This window comes from Mobula birostris, chromosome 2 (genome assembly GCF_030028105.1).
Source record: "Mobula birostris isolate sMobBir1 chromosome 2, sMobBir1.hap1, whole genome shotgun sequence".
NCBI classification, from domain to species: domain Eukaryota; kingdom Metazoa; phylum Chordata; class Chondrichthyes; order Myliobatiformes; family Myliobatidae; genus Mobula; species Mobula birostris.
In genome coordinates, this window is record NC_092371.1 from 57,306,346 (window position 1) to 57,332,629 (window position 26,284).

The following is a 26,284-nucleotide window of genomic DNA, read 5'->3' on the forward strand; positions in this document are numbered from 1 at the left end:
AGCATGAAAGCCAGGACCAACAGGCTCCAGGACAGCTTCTTCCACCAGGTCATCAGATTGCTTAATTCATGCTGCCACTACTTTATTTCTATGTTATATTGACTATCCCATTGTACATAATATTTATTACGAATTGCTATAATTTCACATTTGAACGGAGATGTAAACATTTTTATTCCTCCTGTATTTGAAGGATGCAAGTAATAATGTCAATTCAATTCATATGCATAGACAACCACTCCAAGATACAGTTCTTCAACCTATCACTTACCCTATCTAGAATCCCTAATTACATTGGGACAATTGCACATAAGCTAGTCCTAGTAAATCAATTTAACTATAGTTATTATTGTGTATTCTTTTGGCCACTTTTAGTTTAGTTTCCTAAAACTATTATAAACTTAAGATCTTATTCAATAAAACTCAGGTACATTCAGGGTCTGAGTTCTACTCTGGCACTTAGTTTTACAGTTTTTAGTCTTTCTCCCACCTGATCTCCCCCCCCCCCCCCATTTGATTTTGCTATCTACAATTTAATACAATGCTTCCCTTTACCTTTTCCTATCTGCTTCTGACCACCTACAGTACTGTGCAAGCCTTAGGCACATGTAAAAAAAAATCCTGCAAACCAAATATAGTTTGAAAAATAATGAAATGAAAAGTTTCTAAATATCAGATAAATTACTAAAAAGCAGTAGACAGTAAAAGAAAAACTAAATCAAAATTTGGTGTGACCACCTTTTCTCTTAAAATTGCTTCATGCAGTTTTATAAGAAATATCAGCTGGTAGTTCGTTCCATGCTGCTTGGAAAACTTGCCACAATTCTTCTACAGACTTTAGCTTTCTCACCTGCTTCTGTCTCTCCAGGTAATCCCAGACAGCCCCAATAATGTTGAGATCAGGGCTCTGTGGAGACAAAACCATCTGTTGCAGAACTCTTGTACTTTTTTGCTGAAGATAGTATTTTTTTTTAAAAAGACCATAGCCATGTGTTTGGGGTCATTGTCCTGCTGCAGAATTAAGTTAGGACCAATCAGATTGCAGGATGGTTTGAGAATCTGCTTGTACTTCTCAGCATTGAGCATTCTATTAATCACCAACTCCATTTGCAGAAATGCAGCCCAGAACCAGTAGGGAACCTTTGCTGTGCCTCACTGTTCGCTGCAGACACCCATTCATGTAGCACTTTCCAGCTCTTCTACAGATAAACTGCCTCCTGTTTGAGCCAAAATGTTCAAATTTTGACTCAACAGTCCAGTGCACTTGCTGCCATTACTCAGCACCCCTAGCTTTTTGGCGGCAACTTTTCCAAGCCAATTCTGACTAGACATCTCTGGACTGTAGAGGGGTGTATTTGGGTTCCAGTAGTTTCTGGGAGTTAAGAGCCGATAGCAGTACTAGACTTCTTCAGATTTAGAAGGGATTTGATGTACCTCTTGTCTGCTGCACTCAATTTCCGTGGACAACCATTGGATTTCTGGTCCTCAACACTGCCTGTTTCTTTGTGCTTCTTCAAAAGAGCTTGGAGTACACATTTTGAAACCCCTGTCTGCTGCGAAATATCTGCTTGGGAGAGACCTTGGGAAGCAAGCACGGCAGAGCCTCTACTTCCTTAGGAATTTACAAAGATTCGGCATGACATCTAAAACCTTTAAAAACTGCCATAGATCTGTATTGGAGAGTTTACTGACTGGCTGCATCATAGCCTGGTATGGGAACACCAATGCCCTTGAACAGAACATCCTACAAAATGCAGTGGATACATCCCAGTCCATCACAGGTAAAGCTCTCCCAACCATTGAACAAATCTACGTGAAACGCTACCACAGGAAAGCAGCATCCATCGTTAGGGACCTCTATCAGCCAGGACATGTTCTCTTTTTGCTGCTGCCATCAGGAAGTAGGTACAAGATCCTCAGGACTCACACCGCCAGGTTCAGCAACAGTTACTATCTCTAAACCATCAGGCTCTTAAACCAAAGAGGATAACTTCACTCCACATCACGTGGCCCCATCATTGAAATGCTCCCACAACCAATGGACTCATATTCAAGGACTCATCTCACGTTTGATATTTATTGTTTATTATTTATCATTTCTTTCTTTTTGTATTTGCACAGTTTAGTGTCTTCTGCATTCTGTTCAACGTCCAAGTCTTTCATGGATTCTGTAATGGTTATTATTCCACAGGTTTACTGAGTATGCCCACAAGAAAATGAATCTCAGGGCTGTATATGGTGACATATATGTACTTAATAGGAAACTTTACTTTCAACTTTTAACTTTGCTGATGCAGGATGACCACTTTATGTCTTGTTCCTATGCTCACTCTTGCCACGGTGCAAGAATTGATGATTTGAAGGTTAAACTGTCACATCTGCCACACCCTTACCTTTCAGTTTGGTTGTCCTTTACCCACTTTGATTCCTTCTATACCCGTTTTAGTTTCAATTAATCAGCTTAACTCATGCAACTCATTATGTCAATGATAATTAGCATCCCATTTGTTACAAATAAGAGAAAATGTGCAGATGCTGGAAATCTGAGCAACACACACAAAGTACTGGCCAGGCAGCATCAAGGAAAAGAGTACAGTCGACGTTTTCGGCCGAATCCCTTTTGTTATCTTTGTTTAATCACGCTTTGGGCTATATGCCTAAAAAGTAATCAAGTTTTTAATTGAAAAGTGGTCTATTCCTCAATATGTTACTTTCTTTAATGAAATCCAAAAATTACATTTAAATTTTACAAAAACTAATGTTTGTAAATCTAACATTTGATCTTTACCACTGACACACTAATGCAGAAGACAAAAAACGTCCAAAACAAAAATCTCAAAAAATCTAGATTGCCTAAGACTTTTGCACAGTACTGTACAAATCTAATTTAGATGATCAAAAGGTATAAAATGTTAAAACATGTAAAATTATAGTATCTTATACTGACAAGAGGCCAAATACATTTGATTTCATGCCATAAAGGATTATCTAAATTTAATGTAAAAATTACCTATCAGAAACTTCACTTTCTTATGAATATTATGAACTAATGGCAGGCATCACAACTATACATTGGTTAAAAAACAATTTCCTAATAACCTATAATATAGTAGCTAGATAACTATGGGATACATGAGCCATACTAGATGCCTATCAGACCTTCTACTAAATTTTTTTGGGACTCACTAGATCGCACCACTGTCATGGCACTCAAAGAATTTACTCAAAGCTCATTTATCCTTCCCTGCAACATTCACCTCACAACATCAACATTTTCATCACTGAACAATTTTCATGCTGTTCCCACTGAGACAAAAACAAATGTTGAAATGATTACACAGCAAAATTAAAGGGTGCTTTTAACATCATAACTATCTCTGTTATATTGGCATTTTATTTGGAATAATGCACTTAATAAAGCAATCCAAAATTCAGTAATTTTATTCCTAGGATTCCTGTAACTGGCAATGGCAAATCACTTTTACCAACTTTGTTTCATCCTCACACATCTGAGGATTTATCTGTTAAACTAACCTAACAAGTTCAAAATGATAACTGAAGTACTCAGTGTTTTGCCAATTTAAAAATCAAACTATTGTTAGCTTTTCATTGCTGTAATATTTATGGAAAGTAACATACATTAAAGGCCATGAAGTCAGGACACTTACTCAGAAATCAGATGTGGCTCATTGAAATGTATAAAATATTTTTTTTCAAATCGCCATTTGTTCTCTAAAAATTAGCAAGATTTAACCAATCTGAACTGCATGCAGCTAGAGAAAACAAACTACGGCAACTTAAAAACACGAGCAATTTTCAGAAAAAGGTCAAATTAACCCTACATACACAGGGAGCCAGTTCAAAAATAATAGAAATTCTATTAGCAATGATATGAGGGAATTTGTTTTGTTAAATTGAAAAAGAGAATCAAAAACCTGCATTTCCAAAACAAACGTAAAGATGTTGGAAATTGGTGTGTAAAACTGAGTTAATGTTTCATGTTGAAGATCCCTTCATCAGAACATAACAATAAAAGGGGCTTCCACCTGAAGTGTCAACTGTTTTTCTACAAATGCTGCAGGTCAGATTCATTGCTGAATGTCTCCAGCATCTTTGGTTTTCACTCAGAAATAGAAATTTTAAATAGAAATAGAAACTAATTCAACATCAGTTTTCCACAACTTGAAATTTGTATTCTCAACAAATTTGAGGAAATCATGAAATATTTCACTAATATCAAGCTTCTATTTAATTGATTTATAGTGAAATTTGTAAAACTCCATGATACATGTGATATCTATATCATAATCAAACGTCTTTTTCCACTTTCTTAAGTAAGATAATTAATTATATTTTAAGTTATGATAAATGAAATATTTTGAAAATAATTAGAGTAAGAGTCATAGAAAACTACAGCACAGAGACAGGCCTTTCGGAAATCTACGATGAGCCATTTGAAGTGGCTACTGCCATCGACTTGCACGGGGACCATAGCCCTCCATATCCCTACCATCCATGTACCTATCCAAACTTCTCAAAATGTTCAAATCAAGCTTGCATGCACCACTTGTGCTGGCAGCTTGTAGGACACACTTAAGACCTTGAGTGAATAAGTTTCCCCTAATGTTCCCCTTAAACTTTTCACCTTTCACCCTCAACTCATGACCTCTAGTTGTAGTCCCACACCTCAGTGGAAAAAGCCTGCTTGAATTTTCTCTATCTATACCCCCCATAATGTTGTATACTTCTATCAAAACTCCTCTCAATATTCCAAGGAATAAAGTCCTAACCTGTTCAGTCTTTTCTATAACCCCGGTCCTCCAGATCCAGCAGCATCCTTGTAAATTTTTTCTATACTTTTGTCAGCCTTATTTACATCTTTCTGTAGGTAGGTAACCAAAATTGCACACAATACTCCAAATTAGGCCCCACCAACATCTTATACAACTTCAAAATAACATCCCATCTCCTGTACTCAGTACTTTGATTTATGAAGGCCAATGTGTCAAATGCAATCGTTACAACGCTATCTACTTGTACCGCCACTTTCAATGAATTATGGATCTGCATACCCAGATCCCTTTGTTCTCCAGCACTCCTCAGTGCCTTACTGTTCACCGTGTAAGATCTACCCTGGTTGGTCTGACCAAAGTGCAATACCTCCCACTTGTCTGCATTAAATTCCATCTGCCATTTTTCAGCCTATTACTCCAGATGATCCAGATCGCTCTGCAAGCCATGACAGCCTTCCTTGCTGTCCACTACACCCCGAAATCTTGGTGTTATCTGCAAATTTGCTGATCCAGTTAACCATATTATCATCCAGATCGTTGCTATAGATGACAAACAAACAATGGACCCAGCAGCAATCCTTGCAGCATTCCACTAGTCACAGGCCTCCCACCAGACAGGTAACCATCTACTACCACTCTGGTTTCTCCCACAAAACCAATGTCTAATCTAATTTCCTACATCATCCTGATGCCAAGCAAGTGAACCTTCTTGACCAACCTCCCAAGTGGGACCTTGTCAAATGCCTTGCTGAAGTCCACGCAGACAACATCCACTGCCTCACTTTCATCAACTTTCCTGGAAACTTCCTTGAAGAACTCAAAGATTGGTTATACATGACCTACCATGCATAAAGCCATGCTGACTATCCTTAATCAGTCCACATCCATCCAAATACTCATTTATCTGGTGGCCTAAGAATACCTTGCAAAAATTTTCCTACTACTGATGTCAGGCTCACTGGCCTATAATTTCCTGGTTTATTTTTTAAAAGCTTTCTTAAACAGCTGAACAGCACTGACCTCCAATCCTCCAGCACCTCACCTCTCGCTAAGGCTGATTTAAATATTTCTGCTAGGGTCCCGGCAATTTCTGTACTTGCCTCCTGCAGGGTCTGAGAGAACAGCTTTTCAGGCTCTGAGGATCTGTCCACTCTAATTTGCCTCAAGACAGCAAACAATTCCTCCTCTGTAATCTGTATAGGATCTATTAAGTTAATACCATTTTGCCTTAATTCTTTAGACTTTCTGTCCACCTCCTGAGTAAACACTGATGCATTTAAGCTCTCCCCATGTTTTTAGGTTCCACACATCTATTACCATTCTGATCTTCCAGAGGAACAACTTTGTCCCTTGCATTCCTTTTGCTTTTAACATATCTGTAGAATCCCTTAGGATTCTCCTTCACCTTGTCTGCTAAAGCAACCTCATGTTTTCTTTAGCCCTCCAGATTTCTGTCTCAAGTGTTCTCTTGCATTTTTTTTATACTCTGTAAGTACCTCATTTGTTTCTGCCTGCCTATGTCGTACCTGCAATGCATTTCCTTTCTTTTAAAACCCAGGCCTCAACATCTCTTGAAAATCAAGATTTCCTAAACCTGTAATGTTTACCTTTTATTCTGGCAGGCACACGGAAGCTTTGTACTCTCAAGATTTCACGTCTGAAGGCCTCCCACTTACTAAGTGCACCTTTGAAAACAGCCTGTTCCAATCAACATTTGCCAGATCCTTACTGATACCATCAAAATTGGCCTTTCTCCAATTTAAAATCTCAACCCAAGGATCAGACCTATCTTTTTCCATAATTATCTTAAAACTAACAGCACCTTCTATGCAGTGGTGTGCTGGGCAACCGTATCAACACGGGTGATCCTAACAGGCTCAATAAACTGATTAGAGAGGTTGGCTCTGTTACGGGAGTCAAACTGGACACACTGGACGTTGCGGTAGAATAAAGGACCCTACAGAAATACCTGGAAAATGTTTCTCATCCTCTGCATGCAACCTTGGCTGAACAGAGGAGCGCTTTTATTAATAGACTAAGAAAATTGCACTACTCCAAAGAGCACTGTATGAGGTCGTTCTTACCCTCGGCCATTAGGCTCTATAATGAGTCAACCTATAGCCAGGGAAGTGATGACCCCCCACCCCCGTTAGAGAGTTTGAAGTAATTTGTTTTATTCTTTCTTACTTCTCTTCTAATATGCTACTGTGACACTGTAATTTCCTTTGGGATCAATAAAATATCTATTATGACCACTAGATGCAAAGTGCTCCCCAACACAAATTTCTGTCACCCGCCCTCTCTCATTCCCTAATAGAAGATCTAGTATTGCACTCTCTCTACTTGGGACTTCTATGTACTGATTAAGGCAACTTTCCTGAACACACTTGACAATCTCTATCTTATCTAATCCTTTTACAGTATGGAAGTCCCAGTCAATATGAGGAAAGTTAAAATCACTCATCACAATCTTTATTGACACACTATACCATTCATAAAAGCTTACAAGGTGATCTTCCCCCCACCCCCCACCCCCACCCACATTACACAGAGGGCTTTATTTCCAGAAGACCATAACAAGCCTTTGTGCACATGTCAAGAAAAAAACATGGAAAACAATTTACTTTTCCCCCATATAAATTCCATGAGTGAATTTTATTCTGTACCTCAATTTTTTTGGTTGGGATTTACAAATTCTGCAATAGTGAATTTCTATTATCCTTACAGATCACAACCCTGGAAGTCCTGTGCTTTAACTTAGCACCTAACTCCCCGAACTCACTTTGCAGAACTTCGTCATTCTTCCTACCCATGTCACTGGTACCTATATGGACCCTCCCACTTATGAATCCTGAGGACTTGATCCAAAATATCCCAGATGGCAACATACCATCCAGGAATCTGATTCTCATTCCCCAAAGTAATTAATTCCGTATCACCACAGCTCACCACGTACCTTCTGAGTCACAGAACCAGATCAGTGCCAGTGACCTGACTGCTGTGACTTTCTCCTACTAGGTCAGCCTGCCAACAGTATCCAAAGCTGTTGAGGGATGGCCATAGGTGCTGTGCACTGGCTGTTTAACCCCTTTCCTCTTCCTGACAGGCACCCAATTTCCTGTGTCTTGCACCTTTGGTGTAACTACCTCTCTAACAGCCTCCCAAATAATCTGGAATCTGGAATCATTCAATTCAGCTCCAACGCCTTAATGCAAAGTGTTAGGAGCTGCAGCTGGATGCACTTCTCACAGGTTCTGATACGAGGGATCTCCTTGCCTTCCCACATCCCACAAGAGAAGCATTCACAATATTGCCTGGCACTACTACTATTCCTAACTGAGCAACTGTAAAGACAGAAAACAACAAACTATGGGGATGAAAAGAAAAACTCCACCTACAGTTTTTCTGCCTTCTCTGACTGAAGCCTCGAAGCACTAAAGCCTCAAAATATCCACTAACTCCAACGGTCGCTCTGCTTATCCTCCTTACTTTAATATATGGAGAGTTGGAAAATGGCATATTCTGACGACCAAATCAGTGGCAGGAGCAGACCACAGCAACAAGGTTTCTCACAGGTTGGTGACGCCTGTTTAAAAGGAAGAGTTTCGCAGGCGTTCAGGCTCATTCCCACTGCCCAATCAGCAGCAGAAGCAGTTTGTTTAAAAGTACAGAAGAGACAAGGTCATTTTCTTGGGGGTAGGCCAGTGGTAAGAGTAGGAATGTCAAGCTTTGGCGCAAAGGAGGCTTTGGCTCGAAAGAGGTGTTGGCTCTGGGTAAACTTCTGTTAAGGTTCCCTGTACCTACCTACTGTACCTACCGTAGTAAATGGCTTTTGTATGCTCTTCATGACAGATGTTGGGAGTCCCCGGGAGACTCAGAGTCCCCCAGCGAACTACATCTGTGTGAAGTGCATCCGGATACAGCTCCTTAAAGACCCTGTTAGGAATCTGGAGCAGCAACTGGATGACCTTCGGCTTGTATGGGACAGTGAGGAGATAATTAATTGGAGTTACAGGGAAGTAGTCACCCCTAAGTTGCAGGAGGCGAGTAGCTAGGTGACTGTCAGGAGAAATGGAAATGTGAATAGGCAGTTAGCACAGAGCACCCCTGTGGCCATTCCCTCAATAATAAGTATACAGTTTTGGATGCTGTTGTGGGGGATGACCGCCCAGGGAATGCCACAGAGACCAGTTTAATGGCACTGTGCATGGGTTCGTGGTGCAGAAGGGAAAGTGGGAGGAGGAGGGCGGTAGTGATAGGGGACTCGATAGTCAGGGGAACAGAGAGGAGATTCTGTGTATGTAAAGGGGACACATGAATGGTACAATGCCTCCCAGGTGCCAAGGTCAGGGACACTCGAATTGCATCCACATTTTGGAGAGGGAGGGAGAGCAGCCAGATGTCTTGCTATATATTGGTACCAATGACAGAGGAAGGAAAAGCAAAGAGGTCCTGAAAAGAGAATTTAGAGAGCGAGGTGGAAAGCTGAAAAGCAGGATCTCCTAGGTAGTAATTTCTGGATTGCTCCCTGTGCCATGCACCGTTGAGGGTAGCAACAGGATGATATGGCAGAATAATGCATGGCTGGGAAGCTAGTGCAGAGGGCAGGGCTTTAGGCTCTTGGATCACTGGGACCTCTTCTAGGGGAAGTATGACCTGTTCAAAAGTGACAGGTTGCACCGAAACCCAAGGGGAACCAATATTCCCGCAGGCAGGTTTGTTAGAGCTGTTGGGGAGGGTTTAACCTAGTTTGGCAGGGGAGTGGGAACCAGAGTGAAGGAACTCCAGATAGGAGAGATGGTAGTAAAAAACCAAAGATAGTGTGCTGCCAGACTGGACAGGCAGATGATAGGACATAATTGCAGCCAGCAGGGCGAGTATCAGTGCATTAGTGATACAGAATCAAAAAGGGAAGTACAGTACTCAAAGTGTTATATTTCAAGGCACGAAGTATAAGAAATAAGGTGGATGATCTTGTTGCACCATTTAATAATGTCAGGTATGATGTTGTGGCCATCAATGAATCGTGGCTGAAGTATGGTTGCAATTGGGAGCTGAATGTCCAAGGTTACACAGTGTATCAGAGGGATAGGAAGGTAGACAGAGTTGGGTGACATGACTCTGCAGGTAAAGAATGGCATCAAACCAGTAGAAAGATGTGACATAGGATCGGAAGATGTTGAATCCTTGTGGGTTGAGAAACTGCAAGGATAAGAAGACCCTGATGGCAGTTATATACAGACCTCCATATATGGACCATAGATTACAACAGGAAATAGAAAAGGCATGTCAAAATGGCAATGTTATGATAGTCAACAGAACCAACAGAAGTGATGAGGCTTAAGTTAGTTAAGTATTGGTCCCAATGTGTCTCACATAACCAGATTCCACTGCATCTTTGCAAATACAGAAAGCCATTTGTCAAACATAATCAAGAATTAAATAGAATGTTTTATCCAAATTATGAGTGGAATAACTTTGATGACAATTCTTCTCTGCTGACATTTGATAACTCCCTAAATTTGCTGCATCTTAAACAACAATGCCATTTTGGCCCACTTTTTTCAAAAAAAAAGTAACATCCATTACACTCATTTCCTTATCACATCCTCAAACTCACTGCACAACTCCTCTCACACCCTCAATTCCCCTACCATTCTCCAATGGGGCTATTTAGCCACCAAACACACCTTTGGGGGTGTGAAAATCAATGAGAATGGACACTGGGAACTCTTGTACTAAAAGGAGAATATGCAAACTCCACACGTACAGCACCAGATGTCAAAACCTGGTCCAATAGCTGATTTAGAAAACAGCACGATTAACTTATCCCATTATCTAGAAAATCAGTAATCTCAGAAACTGGCAAGTTCTTAACTCCAAAGGAACAGGAGTTGAGTAAGAGCATCAATATCTAAGAGCATAAGCCATTTGCATTTAATCCAACATAGTACGTGGCATCTACTGCAGAAACAATATTTGCATTGGTTTGGTTTAATCAAACAAGTTGTATAAGAAAGGCATTGGAAAACCCAAAACAATCAATTGTAAAATATGCCAAACTTGAGCAAACAAGTCTATCCATCCTTACATTTAAATATTATAGTTAATTCAATATATTTAGAGTTAATTTAAAAATTAACTGCAATTCACAAACACTTAAACAACATATTTTCAACAATCTTTAGCAGATTTGACCAGCTCTTCTGCACCTCTTCAATCGAGTGGTGCTTTAAAAATGATGCAAGCGCTTTATTTTAACATTTCACCTGAGTTTGCTGATGACTGCCACTGGGAATGGTCTGGAGATTTTCAAGACGCCATTTTTGGAAGCAAGGTTTGCCTCACCAGCTCTATCCATGATAAGCATCACACAGCTGCTGTAGTTCGACAATGTCAGAAATCAGCCCAAGGAAACTTCATGCCTTCCCACAAAATAAAACAAAACAACAAAAAAAAAATGGATCCAACTATTACGAAGCATGCAGTGCAAATCTTTAATAGTAATCTCACACCCTTGAGATTTACTTGACACTCATCCTACTTGAAGACCATCAACTTTTGCTGAGGTATAAGCAAGTTGCCAAAGCTTTACCCACGTATTCACCGTTTGCGTGGAGACTGACTGGAGATTGAAAGCTGTTAAACTAAGGACATCACAGCCAAACTGATTCTCTCCATGCCAAATATTCACCACAAATTTTCCAGCAGAAAATAAAACGTTTAGCTAATAGGAATAGGAGCCCTGGGCAAATTATCCCCTACTTAAACTAGAAATACTGAAATTAATCAATGCATCATTAATAAAATCAGCAAACTCAGAATCCAGAGGTCAAGATTAGAATTGGTTACACAATATATTGTATAATTTAACTTATTGCTTTAAAGGTGGTACACTTGCTATATAATTTCAGAAGTAATCCAATTTTTGCACCCATTAATTCAGCATTCACTGAATTTTTTCCCCAAAATAACAGGGATTAAAAAAAAAATACAATCTGTCAGAAGGTACAGATAAACTCATTTAAGCTCAAATCTTAATAAAATGCATCAGTAAAGGTAAAACAAAAAGCAATAGAAAGACTTGAACACAGTAGATGAATTGCTAAAAATCTTTAGAACATAGAACCAAATATTGGAAATTAATATACGGACAGGTAATTTGATATTTGGAACAATGTTAACAAAATTGTACTCAACAAAAACAAAGAACACTTAAAATAGTACAATGAAGCACAACTAGAGTGGTTTAATAACATAAATCACTGGGGCAACAAGTGCAGAGAATCTGTCCTGATTAAAACAAATAAAGCATAAATTAAATGCTAAATTTACACTAAGTACATAAATTCAATATTAAGTACAGTAAGTCCTCTATCAAGTTTTTAGAAGAATCAAAATAGAATGGCAGTACAAAAAATACACACAGTGGCTATCACAGGACAAAGGTAAATGACATCACAGGTCTCAAATAGACAATAGATTAAGTGTCTAAAGATGTTAAAGTTGTTATCATGCCCAATTCATTACTTATATATTATGGTCATCAAGCCAGAACTATCTAATTATTTTAAAATATTCTTGATTTTAATTTGCCCAAGATAAGAATTTTACAGCAAATTGAATTCCTGTGACATTTTACTACCATTTATTCATGCACCAATTCCAAAAATATTCCATCTGGTTTGTCTACTGCATATAGCCAAAATGCTTCATTATCTTTAGTGGTTGAAATGTATACAGTTAGAGCATACTATTTTTAATCAGAACACTCAACATTACCTAATAGCTTCTTCCATGACTTGATAAGTGACTTGGCAAGTGTTGTGACTTCTTCATCTGTGCTTTGTTTTCTAACAGCATTCACAGACATTCCAACCCGTGTGGACTATAAGGATGAGGTGACATTAGTCAATATCAAATTAAAAAAACAACTTGATTAATGAAACTGCCATTTTCAAAACCATTTTAGCTGTAAACTCCTCCAGCAACCAGCTAGGCTACAATCTTGGTTTTTAGATTATGTAAACCGTTCTGTTCTTTACAGGGATAAATATCATTTTTATTTTGGAAAAACATCTTGTATTGCCCTAGGAAAAGAAATGGTAGGACTGGATTAATCTGGGAAATTGTTAGATTGGTAGGTAGCTATGTATAGTGCAAAAGTAATCAGAGATGCATCTCAGTTAACTATAATCTACATTATGACTTGGAACAAAATTGACATACAATGTGTTGGAAGTTTACAGATAACACATAGTTACATAGTTAAGAAAGCAACGAAGATGAACACACTCTATAAATGGCAAAAGGGAAATGGATGGAATAAGATCAGAAACAAGAATGGCTATCCTTGATAATATGCAAGCAATTGAGAAGGGAAATGGTAAATTACTGCAAGTGTGCAAAAAAATGCAAGAAGTTCAGTTGAATGAGACCGGCTTACTTGGAATATTACATGAGATATTAGGCCCATACTGAAAAATTGATAATACTGGCCTTTGAGGTGGTGCTATATAGTTCCGTGATTGAAACATTTCATGAATTTTATGGTATGGAAAGTATGGCATGAAATATGAAATAAAATGAGGTTCTACACTGAGAATGGAACAAAATTTTTTTTGTTGAATTGTGCAGTTCTGTAGAGAGTTTACAATTTGAAACAAATATTCACAATTTAACTACATCAGGTTTGAAAAGCAGATTACTTTCATTTATCTTATTTGGGACTAGGCTCTTCTTTGCAATCTCTTTTAAATGCAAGATGAAAGACAAGGAAGGAAACATGATGCATGTCTGAATATGACATGGGAGAGAGAGAAACTTAGAAAACGTTAAGCATTCCAAGATCTTTCAGAAGATATCTCCAGAGCCCAGAGCATGTAGACATATCCTCAGCCCTTTATTAGCATGTCAAAAATAGTCTGCAAAGTTCAAAGTAAATGTATTATCGAAGTACATACATGTCCCATATACATGACCATGAAGTTCGTTTTCTTGCAAGCATACTCAAGAGATCCAATAACCGTTAATAGAATCAACGAAAGAACGCACTAACGGGGTGGACAAGCAGTGTGCAAAAGACAATAAACTGTGCAAGTACAAAAAGAAAGAAATAAAAATACTAAATAAATAAGCAATAAATATTAAGTCCTTGAAAGCGAGTCCATAGGTTGTGGGAAAATTTCAATGATGGGGCAAAGTGAAGTTATCGCTTCTGGTTTAAGAGCCTGACGGTTCAGGGGTAGTAACAGTTCCTGAAACAGATGGTGAGAGTCCTGAAGCTCCTGTACCTTCTTCCAAATGGCAGGAGCAAGATGAAAACATGCCTGAGGTGGTGGGGGTCCCTGATGATGGATGCCGAATTCCTGTGATAATACTTAGCATAGATGGTGGGGAGGGCTTTAGAGCTTTGACCAGTGACCAATTTGGACATCGGAAGTTTTGAGAGGGAATTTCACTCGGGTCCACTGCCAGAGTAGAAAAGTAAGCAGCAGGTCACTGCTGCTGCGCAATAGAGCTTTGACCAGCGACCAATCCATTTTTGGGATTGATTAGCAAGAGCAAATTAAAAGGCAGGGGCAAGCACAGCTGCTGTTATCATAATGGTTGTTGCTGTGGACAAAGTCAGAGTGGTGATCTTGAGGGTTTAGCTCTTTGAGGCTTCAGTCAGAGAAAGAAAAAAGAAGTAAAGCTCCAGGTTAATTTTTTTCCCCCTTCCCTTCTTTATATCTGATCTAGGAGAGTAGAAATGTCAGGCAGGATAGTGGAACGCTCCTCTTGCAGGATGTGGGAAGGCAAGACCTCCAGTGTCCCTGACTACAACTGCGAGAAGTGCATCCAGCTGCAGCTTCTAACACTCCACATTAAGTAGATGGAGCTGGAAGTGGATAAACATTGGGTTGCTGCTACGACACAATAGAGCTATGACCAGTGGGAAGCTGGTTAAGTTGATCATTCAGGAAGTTGAAGGGGTGCTAGATAGTTACACCCAAAGTGCAGGACCCAGGAAACTGGGTGACAGTGAGGAAGGGAAAAGGTTTTAGGAGCCAGTGCAGATTACCCCTGTGGCCATCCCCTCAACAACAGGTATAGCACTTTCGATACTGTTGGGGAGGTTTGACCTAACAGAGGAAAGTCACATGGTCAGATCTCTGGCACTGAGTCTGGCTCTATGACTTAGAAGGGAAAGGTTGGGGGGGGGGGGTTGGTGGCAGAAAGAAGAGAAATAATACGTTGTGGTGATAGGGGATTCATTAGTTAGAGTAAAAGCCAGGAATGAGATTCTTGACAAGAAAGAGATTCCTGGATGGTACGGTGTCTCCTGGGTGCCAGGCTTAGGACATCTTGGATCAAGTCCTCAGCAGACCCAAACTGGAGGCTGAACAGCCAGAGGCCATGGTCCGTGTAGGTACCCATGATGTGGGTAGGACGAGTGACGAAGTTAGTGGTAAGTTAAAGGGCCGGATCTCCAAGGTTATAATCTCAGGATTGCTACCCGTGCCACTTGCTATGAGGCCAGAACTAGGAAGATTATACAGTTTAATATGCGGCTAAGGAATTGGTGTAAGAGGGAAGGAATAAGATATTTAGATCATCTCTTTCAAGGAAGGCAGGGCCTGTACATAAGGAATGATTTGTCCCCGAACTAGAGGGGGAACTAATATCCTAGCGGGAAGGTGTTAATGCTGCACAGTGGGGTTTATACTAGAGTTGCAGAGGGATGGGAACCAGAGGTGTCAGACAAATGAGGAGGCAAATGTTAATAGGACATCAAATTTAGGAATCAAAAGGTTGAGCATGGAGCGACTAGTGTTCTGAACTGCATATATTTCAATGCAAGTAGTATTGTAGGAAAGGCAGGTGATAGTGCTGAAGATGAGGTAGCTGGTTTACAGAGGCAATGTGTAGTTAGGAGAGGCTGTTGATAGAGAAATATTGCAGTCAACAGGATTAACTGCAACATAAAAGGTGGACAAAATCGAAAAAGATGAATACAGGACTGAAGGTGTTATATTTGAATGCATGCAGTACACAGAATAAGGTAGATGAATTGTAGCACAGTTGCAGTTTGGTATGTATAATGTTGTAGGCATCACTAAATCATGGCTGAAAGAAGATTAATACTTGGGAGCTTCATGTTCAAGGATACACATTGTATCAAAAGGACAGGCAGGAAGGTAGCGGGGACAGCATTGCTCTGTTGATAAAACAAAAATGAAATCAAATCATTAGAAAGAGGTGACATAGGTTAGAAGGTGTTGAATCATTGTGGATACAGCTGAGGAACTGCAAGGGTAAAAAGACCTTGATGGGAGTTGTATACAGTAGCAAGGCTGTGGTCTACAAATTACAACGGGAGATAGAAAATACATGCAGGTACATTGGGAAAATCACATTGGTACTGGATTCCAAGAGGGGAAATTTCTAGAGTGCCTACAAGATGGCTTTTAAGAGCAGCTTGTAGTTGAGCCCACTAGGAGAACAGCTATTCTGGATAGCGTGTTGTGCAATGAACCAGAATTGATTTACAGAACTCAAGTTAAAAGAAACCTTAGGGGAAAGTGATCATAATATGATCAAATTCACCCTAAAATTTAAAAAGGAGAAGCTAGTCAGATTTATTAGTATTAAATAGGAGTGAAGGGAATTACAGAAGGATGAGAGAGGAGCCGGCTAGCTGGCAGGGATGACAGCAGAGCAGCAACAGCTGGGATTTCTGGAAGCATTTTCAAAGGCACAGAATATATACATCCCAAAGAGGAAAAATGTAGTATTCTAAAAGATTACACAACCATGGCCAAAATAAAAGCCAAAGAGAGGGCATATAGAAGGGCAAAAATTAGTGGGAAGTTAGAGGATTGGGAAGCTTTTAAAACAGAAGGGAACTAAAATAGTCATTCAGGTAAAGATGCAATATGAATGTAAGCTAGTCAATAATATTAAAGAGGATACCAAAAATTTCTTCAGATACATGAAGTGTAAAAGATAGGCAAGAGTGGATATCGAACCACTGGAAAACAATGCTCAAGAGGTTGTAATGGGGGACAAGGAAATTGCAGACAAACTAAATAAGTATTTTGCATCAGTCTTCATTGTAGAAGACACTAGCAGAATGGTGGAAGTTCCACGTGTCAGGGGTCATGAAGTTTGTGAAGCTACCATCAATAGAGAGAAGGTTCTTCAGAAACTGAAAGGTCTGAAGGTAGGTAAGTCACCCGGACCAGATGGTTCTGAGAAAGGTGGCTAAAGATATTGTTGAAGCATTAGTAATTATCTTTATAGAATCACTAGATTCTGTAATGGTTCCGGAAGATTACAAAATTGCAAATGTCACTCCACTCTTCAAGGGAGAGGCAGAAGAAAGGAAACAAAAGGCCAGTTAGTCTGACCTCTGGTTGGGTAGATGTTGGTGTCGATTATTAAGGATGAGGTCTCAGGTTACTTGGAGACACATGATAAAAAAAGACCCCACTTGGAGTACCGTGCTCAGTTCTGGTCGCCTCACTATAGGATGTGGAAACCATAGAAAGGGTGCAGAGGAGATTTTCAAGGATGTTGCTGGGATTGGGGAGCATGCCTTATGAGAATAGGTTGAATGAACTTGGCCTTTTTTCCTTGGAGCGACAGAGGATGAGAGGGGACCTGATAGAGATGTATAAGATGACGAGAGGCATTGATCGAGTGAATAGTCAAAGGATTTTTCCTAGGGCTGAAATGGCTAGCACGAGAGGGCACAGTTTTAAGGTGCTTGGAAGTAGGTACAGAGGGGTTATCAGGGGCAAGTTATTTTTACACAGAAAATGGTGCGTGCATGGAATGGGCTGCCGGCGACGGTGGTGGAGGCAGATATGATAGGGTCTTTCAAGAGACTCCTGGGCAGGTATATGGAGCTCAGAAAAATACAGGGCTATGGGTAATCCTAGGTAATTTCTCAGGTAAGGACATGCTCGGCACAGCTTTGTGGGCCGAAGGACGTATATTGTGCTGTAGGTTTTCTATGTTTCTAAAAGTTATGCCAAATCTTCACAAATTCCTCAGGAAGTAGAGGCGCTACTGTGCTTTCTTCATAATTGCACTTACGTGCTGGGCCCAGGACAGGTCCTCTGAAATGATAGTGAGGAATTTAAAGTTGCTGATCCTCTGAAGGGGACTGGCTCATGGACTTCTGATTTCCTCAAGTCAATAATCGGCTCTTTGGTCTTGCTGACATTAAGTAAGAGGATGCTGTTATGTCACCACTCAGCTGGGTTTTCAATCTCCCTCCTATATGCTGATTCATCACATTTGATTCTGCCTACGACAGTGGTATCATCAACAAACTTGAATGTGGCATTGGGGGAGCAGCACTTAGCCACACGGTCGTAAGTGTAAAGCAAGTAGAGCAGGGGGCTAAGCACACAGCCTTGTGGTGCACCTGTGTTGATGGAAATCATGAAGACGTTCTTCCCAATCCAAACTGACTGTGGTCTGCAAGTGAGGAAATTGAGGACAAGTGAGGAAATTGTACAAGAAGGTACTGAAACCTAGGTCATGGAGCTTCAGCACTTTGAATGCAAGTACTTCTGGACAACAGTCATTGAGGCAGGATACCATGTTCTTTTTAGGCACCAGTATAACTGACGCCTGTTGAAGCAGGTGGATATCTCAGACTGCTGAAGCAAGAGGTTAAAGTTCTCAGTGAACGCTCCAGCCAGTTGATCAGCATAGGCTTTTCATACTTGGCCGTGTACCCCATTTGTGTTGGATGCTTTTCGTGTGTTCACCTTCCTGAAGGCTACTCGCACATTGGCCTGAGACTGAAATCAGAGGATCAGCAGGAGCCGTGGGTGCTTTTGATGGTTCCTCCATGTTTTGACAGTCAAAGTGAGCAAAGGAGGCATTCAGCTCATCTGGAAGCGAAGCCCTGTTGTTGCCTATGTCACTTGATGTAACTTTATAAGAGGTGATAGTATATGAGCCCTGCCACAAGTGTCGAGCACATAAGACGGCTTTCTGGAGATTGTACCAGGTCCTTTTGTAACTTTCTTAGTCACCAGACTTAAAATGCCTCTGATCTGGCCTTCAGGAGGTTGCAGATTTCATGGTTCATCCAGGGCTACTGGATAGGGAAGAATGAATGTTTTTGTGGGGACACACTCACCTACAACTGTTTCAATAAAGTTCATGACAACCATGGTGTATTCATTCAGATCTACAGATGGGTCCTTGAACATGACCCAGTCCACCAGCTCAAAACAATGAGATACTGTGGTATTTCTCCACACAGGCTTAATGGTGATCACACTCGGTTTCAGTGCACCCCTGAGCCAGTCTGCAGCATTCCTTTACAAAACATCTCACTATGCTGGAAGACCAACAATTTTATGAAATGATGAAAATATATACAAGTACAAAAAAATACACAATTTTGGTCAGTATTTTACTGTACATAATGTAAATTTTAAAGGAGGAAGACAAATACAAACACAGCATATACAAATAAAAAAATTGGCATTACGTGGCCCGCTGAGGTAATACTGCTTTTATTGTTTGAGGGAGATTCCCATCCAATTCCTGCCCCTCCATGCACTGTAGCGGAAAGAGACTATACTGTGGTGCTTCTCCATAAAGCCTTAATGCTGATTACACCCAGCTTCAGTGCATCAATGATAGTTTCCTGATTGGTCAGGGCATGAAAGGTTATGCAGGTGCGTGGCATTGAGTGGGATCCAGGATCAGCTATGATGGAATGGCAAAGCAGACTCGATGGACTGAAAGGCTTAATTCTGCTCCTATGTCTTATGGTCTTATACCTCGGTACATAAGCTGGAGTAAGCCAGTCTGCAGTATTCCCTGACAGACATCCCACTCTGCTAGAAGATCAACAAGTTTCAGGCAAACCAAAGGGCAAATTGATGACCTTCCAGCAATACAGTATGGGATCAGCCTGTATATCAGAGTCCTCTTTTATGCAGCTGCTAGGAATATACTGGGACATGGACCCTTGCAAAGTATATGGAACCAAATTTCACTCTGCACTGCAGTTCTACCTGTTCCTTAGCTCTTATCTGCACTTTAAACTTCAGCAAAATTAACTCAGGGGGCACAAGGTAACTCTGGCTGCACTAACCTGGAGTAGGACAAAACAAACACATCAAGCTACTGGTCAGGATATGATCTGGTCTGTACTCACTTAACCAGTGCCATTTCAAAGATTTCTGTTAACAGTGTGAATATGACTGGTCAAGATTAGGATTCATTCTATACCATTATTAAAAAGATAATTTTGGAGATTCCAGAGAACTACAGAAACAATAACAGAGTTGAATCCAGAAAACAAGGGGCAAGAGGCAGAAGTGCACCACAGAATAAACAGGGAACGAAGGACAATAAGAAAATGGTACTCAAGGTAAAAAAAAAAAAATCAGCTGAGATTTTTTTGTTGAATGGTGAAATAGACTTGAGTCTAAAATGGCTGACCCCTAGAATTTATTTTAATATTTAATATTTACCTGCAAAAGGTCCAGTGTCATTGGTATGCTTTTAAGCTCCTTCAATAAATCGATAGCACCATTCTGCAGAATAGAAATGCAGAGCAATTATATTTCAAATCAAAATATTTTGCATTCATGCACTTTGCTTAGAGAAATAATTTTCCTATAAATTATGGAATGTTACAATCAATCAGAAAATAAAAAATAAATAATACAAATACTACTAATAAATCAAAAAAATGACACAAAAAGATGGCATTCAGTCTGCACTTGCTTGGAGAAATGCGTATGCTCTCAGCTCTTAGCAGTGTGATTATAATGCAAGTAGTTAAGTCTAAGCAGTAAAACCCAGACCTGCAAAGTATTTTAAAAAAAACAAACACTTCTATCTGTTAATAGTCACTCAAAGATTATTTACAAGATGCATCAGTGGGAAACAGAATTAAACTTTCAGGTTGAAGACTTCTTTGTCTGGAGAAAAGCTGCAATGACAGTGGGGGGAGGGGTATGATCCCGATGGAATAAAACCTGGATGATAAACTAAAAACAATGTTATCAGGTCAATAACCAAAGTTTGTGAATAAGAACATTAAAAATAATGGGAGTTGGGAAATGCAGAGTAGAAAATCATCCTCAGCAAGTTAGATGGAACATGTAAGCCACTTACAGTAAAAAAAAGGGCGGGGGGGGGGGAGAAGCTGAGCCACTATCTCCAATGGGTGACTGATGTGGATAGAAATCAAGTTACCATAAATTGTATAATTCAATATCAAAGGGAGAAAGGTGTAATGTGCCCAAAGCATGAGATGCTGTTCCTTAAGTTGCATTGACCACACTATAACACTGCAGGAGGCAAATGATATGTCAGAGTGGCAGCAGGATGGAGAATTAAAGTGACAGGCAGGAGGAACATGGGGTCATCCTTGTGCACCAAATGAAGCACTCTGTAGTCACCCAATATGCATTTGGATCTCTAATGCACAGACCACACTAATGCTATACACAATTGCTATGTCACCTAGAAAAATTGTACAGGTTCCTGGATAGTGGGAGGGAAGAGGTGAAAGGACAACGTTGCATCACCTTCGTGGACCAGGTAATAGAGGTCTAGCGCAGAAAAGGAGCCAAAAGTAGAAGCAAATTAGATATGTGGTCACAGCTTTGTAAAAAGTGACAAAAGATACAGCATGTCCAGGAGAATGAAGGAAACTGACACATTCCACAAAAAGACAGGCATAGATTGAGGTCATACTACTCCTTTAATCTGAATAAAGTGAGAGCTGTTGAAGGAGAAATAGTTCAATGTAAAAACAAGTTCAGACATGTGGATGAGTGCTTTAGTGGACAGGAAACAGTTGGGCATTGCTCAAGGAAGAATAGCCCCAGATCAACCTAATGTGTATATACATACAAGGGACTTTACATTCATGGTAAAGATAAGCCTATTGGGACCAGCAAATTCTAAACAGTCGAAGTGGCAGAGGGCATCAAAATGTCATGGAGTTAAGTTCTTTTTTACTTCAAAATACACTTTATTCAAAAATAAATTATATACAATAAACCATTCAATAACTTTCCATCCTTTACATACTTTCCCTTATAGTCTGTACATATCCATACTTATGGCCACCCATGTGGCACTCCAGTTGTTCACCTTACTACATCATTGTTGAGGGGTAAGTGAGACAGAACAGGACCAGAGGAGAAAGAATACAGTCAAGGTGGGAAGAAACATTGTGTCTGTAGTCTCTTGCATTGTACAATGCCACATAATGCAAACTTGCAAACGCCTCATCTTTTGTCTGGACACTATGTTGCCTGCTGGACTCAATATTAAAATCTACGATTTCATGTACCTTGATTTTGTTGTCTTCCTACTCTGTATTTTGCCTTTATTTCTCTCAATGATCAGATAACTTTGTTTACACCTCATCACCAAGGTGTCAAGTTTACCTTAACAGAAACATCACCCTCCCCTCCCTACACTTCCTGCAGCTTAATAGGATTGGTTTCTCCTTCCTACTTCTCAGTAAGTTTTTTTGACCTGAAACACAACTCCACATCTCCTCTCAGAGATGCAGCCAGACACAGATGAGTATTTCCAATGAATATTTCCAATATTTTCTGGTTCTTTTTAAAATTTCCAGCATCTTAGCTTTTTAGTTTTTATGATTTTAATTTGTTTTAAGTTTTTATTTACATTCACCCGTCCTCAAGGTAATCTAAGGTATTGTATCAGAGTATCACAGCTGGACTCAGATACATTTCATTATTTCATCTAATGCTCCATAAACCAACAGGTTACAGAACATCTAAACAGAAGGGTTTTTATTAATTAAAATTAAGAAAAAATCTGCATAATTCGTCTTTAATGATTGAACAAATATAGCTGAGTTGCTTCATAAAAGGAGGAAAGTCAAATTATGTAATTTTGGAATGAAAATGGAAAAACGACAGAAGCCCCGAGGCTTCTAAACTATAACTTCTACCATTGTAGGTTATAAATGCAGTATTTTAGGTTGTACATGCAATATTTTCTATACAGTCTTCATCTTTGTCAGTGAGTTTAACGAACAAGACGAAAATTATAAATTGAGAATAGATATGAATATTTCGTTTCCAAAGCTTTGAACACTCAGAGCTATATAAATTTAATGCAGCGGCGGACGCATAAAACTCAGTCTTAGAAGCATTCCAATCTGAGGTTTATTTGCATTGCTAACACGGTAACCGTGGCTCGGCAAATCTCACTCCTCACTGCCAACAAAGTTAATATGAATGTTTCATTAAATCAGCCTTCCGTAGAGTTAGTGGTTCGATTAATCTCTATATCTTCCTGTCTACACCTTTGCTGCCAGCTCCCCGCAGCAAAGCAAAATCATCACCGGAACTCGGGAGTGGGCAGCCCTGCATCACCGTCGGGACACTACCCACCGTGTTTTTCTTAGAGACCATTTTATCCATCTTCTTGGCGATACGTACTATTTCCTCCAACTTCCCCATTATTTAGTGATTTTTCTTTCTTTTAACAAAAAATAAAAATGCCTCGGATGGTTAAAGAAAGAACGCGAACAATGGCCGTTCACATCAGTACCAAAAAAACCAAACTCCCTCCCTTCGCTCAGCCTCGTCTCTTAGATATGGCGCTGACTCCAGCCATTCAGGGAGCCCCGCACTTTGTCGCAGTCGGTGCTGGGAGTTACAGTCCAATCCAGACCCGGATGCCGATCCAATCGTCATTCCATGCAAGCTGACTACAACTCCCGAAACACACCGCGGCGTTTCCGCTCCATGGAAGTTTCTAGGTGAAAGGGTTTTAGAGCTGCGGGTTTCGTGGTATCTCGCCTTAATTTGGGTATAATTCTTTTCACGTCTTCAGTCCACTCACATTTCTCGTGTTCTGGCGGAAATATCATTCATAGTTCATTGTTGTTTAAAAACAGTGCATGTGAAAGCCTAGCTACTAACAAAGTATATGCTATAGCAAAACGCAGATAATTTATATATACAAACACGATGCTGGGGTGATATACTGCATCTGGTGCTCCCGATGTGGCCTTCTATACATTGGCGAGACCCGAAGCAGACTGGGAGATCGTTTGGCTGAACACCTATGCTCTGTCGGCCAGAGAAAGCAGAATCTCCCAGTGGCCACGCATGTTAATTCCACGTCCCATTCCCATTCTGATATGTCTATCCACGGCCTCCTCTACTGTAAAGATGAAGCCACACTCAGGTTGGAGAAACAACACCTTATATTCCGTCTGGGTAGCCTCCAACCTGACGGCATGAACATTGACTTCTCTAACTTCTGCTAGTGCCCCACCTCCCCCTCGTACCCCATCTGTTATTTATTTATACAGACACATTCCTTTTCTCTCTCCTTTTTCTCCCTCTGTCCCTCTCACTATACCCCTTGCCCATCCTCTGGTCCCCCCCCCCCTTTTCTTTCTCCCTGGGCCTCCTGTCCCATGATCCTCTCATATCCCTTTTGCCATCAACTGTTCAGCTCTTGACTCCATCCCTCCCCCTCCTATCATTTTGGATCTCCCCCTCCCACTTTCAAATCTCTTACTATTTCTTCTTTCAGTTAGTCCTGACGAAGGGTCTCGGCCCAAAACGTCGACTGTACCTCTTCCTAGAGATGCTGCCTGGCCTGCTGCGTTCACCAGCAACTTTTATGTGTGTTAATTTATATGTGCACCAGGTTTATCCAATTCTTCTGTATTTCCGTCCTACTCCAAGAAGTCCTGAGACCTTGTCACTTCATCCTTTTGAAGGAAGTTTCAACCGGTTCCCCTTTACCACCACATTCATTCGCCTAGCTGTATTAGTTTTTGCATAATACAGCTTCTCCAATCCAAATAATTCCTTTTAACCACACTTCTGCTTCTCATTCCAGCTCTCATCCTAACGTGATCTCCCCACTAAGCATATCTCCACCCCCCGCTTTCCGCAGGGATCGCTCCCTACGCGACTCCCTTATCCATTCGTCCCCCCCCCATCCCTCCCCACTGATCTCCTTCCTGGCACTTATCCTTGTAAGCGGAACAAGTGCTACACATGCCCTTACACTTCCTCCCTTACCACCATTCAGGGCCCCAGACAGTCCTTCCAGGTGAGGCGACATTTCACCTGTGAGATGGCTGGGGTGATATACTGCATCCGGTGCTCCCGATGTGGCCTTCTATATATTGACGAGACCCAACGCAGACTGGGAGATTGTTTTGCTGAACACCTACGCTCTGTCCGCCAGAGAAAGCAGGATCTCCCAGTGGCCACACATGTTAATTCCACGTCCCATTCCCATTCTGATATGTCTATCCACAGCCTCCTCTACTGTCAAGATGAAGCCACACTCAGGTTGGAGAAACAACACCTTATATTCCGTCTGGGTAGCCTCCAACCTGATGGCATGAACGTTGACTTCTCTAACTTCTGCTAATGCCCCACCTCCTCCTCGTACCCCATCCGTTATTTATATACATACCTTCTTTCTCTCACTCTCCTTTTTCTCCCTCTGTCCCTCTGACTATACCCCTTGCCCATCCTCTGGGTTTTTCCCCCCCTCCCCCCTTTCTTTCTCCCTAGGCCTCCTGTCCCATGATCCTCTCATATCCCTTTTGCCAATCACCTGTCCAGCTCTTGGCTCCATCCCTCCCCCTCCTGTCACCTCCTATCATTTTGGATCTCCCCCTCCCCCTCCCACTTTCAAATCTCTTACTAGCTCTTCCTTCAGTTAGTCCTGACGAAGGGTCTTGCCCTGAAACGTCAACTGTACCTCTTCCTAGAGATGCTGCCCGGCCTGCTGCGTTCACCAGCAACTTTGATGTGTGTTGCTTAAATTTCCAGCATCTGCGAAATTCCTCGTGTTCCCCTCCTAAGATTGGGACTCCACGTTGTTACATAATTTCCACCAGCTAAACTAGATGCATTCACTAGGAAGGCACATCAGCATCTTTACTTTCTTAAAGAGAGATTAATGAGGGCACAACCCTAAGGAGGTGTGGCTTGTCACCAAACAAGCATACATAGATGTAACCATTGAAAGGAGCTTAACTGATTGCATCATGATCTGATACAGTAATTTGAAGGTGCAGATTCATGAGAAACTGCACAAAATGGACTCAGCCCTATACATCACAGGCATATTCCTCCCTATCATCGCTTGTATCTGCAGGAGCTTGCTAACTGAAGAAGGCAACACTGTTTCTCAAATAAAATCTGCAGATGCTGGAAATCCGAACGAGCAACACACACAAAATGCTGGAAGAACTCAGAAGACCAGGCAACGTCTGTGGGACAGGACAGAAAAAAAAGCTGAGGAGTAGATTGGAAAGGTGGGGGGAGGGGAGAGAGAAATACCAGCAGATAGGTGAAACTTGGAGGTGGAGGAATGAAGCAAAGAGCCGGGAAGTTGATTAGTGAAAGAGACGGAAGGCCATGGAAGAAAGAAAAAAGGAAGTGGGGGAGGAGCACCAAAGGGAGGCAATGAGTGGGCAAGGAGATAACATG

General features: G+C 40.8%; 1 protein-coding gene across 1 annotated transcript in view; it reads right to left on the minus strand.

Annotated features, from left to right (window-relative positions):
- Nucleotides 1–23,430, minus strand: part of tcea2 (transcription elongation factor A (SII), 2) — a 62,115-nt gene extending 38,685 nt beyond the window's left edge. Inside the window, exons 1-3 of the mRNA XM_072241486.1 lie at nucleotides 23,204–23,430; nucleotides 20,288–20,350; nucleotides 12,576–12,681 (exon numbers count right to left, since the gene is read on the minus strand). Of these exons, the coding sequence (XP_072097587.1) occupies nucleotides 12,576–12,681; nucleotides 20,288–20,350; nucleotides 23,204–23,272 (238 nt within the window). The 5' untranslated portion in view covers nucleotides 23,273–23,430. The remainder of the gene's footprint in view (nucleotides 1–12,575; nucleotides 12,682–20,287; nucleotides 20,351–23,203) is intronic.
- Nucleotides 23,431–26,284: the final 2,854 nt, after the last annotated feature.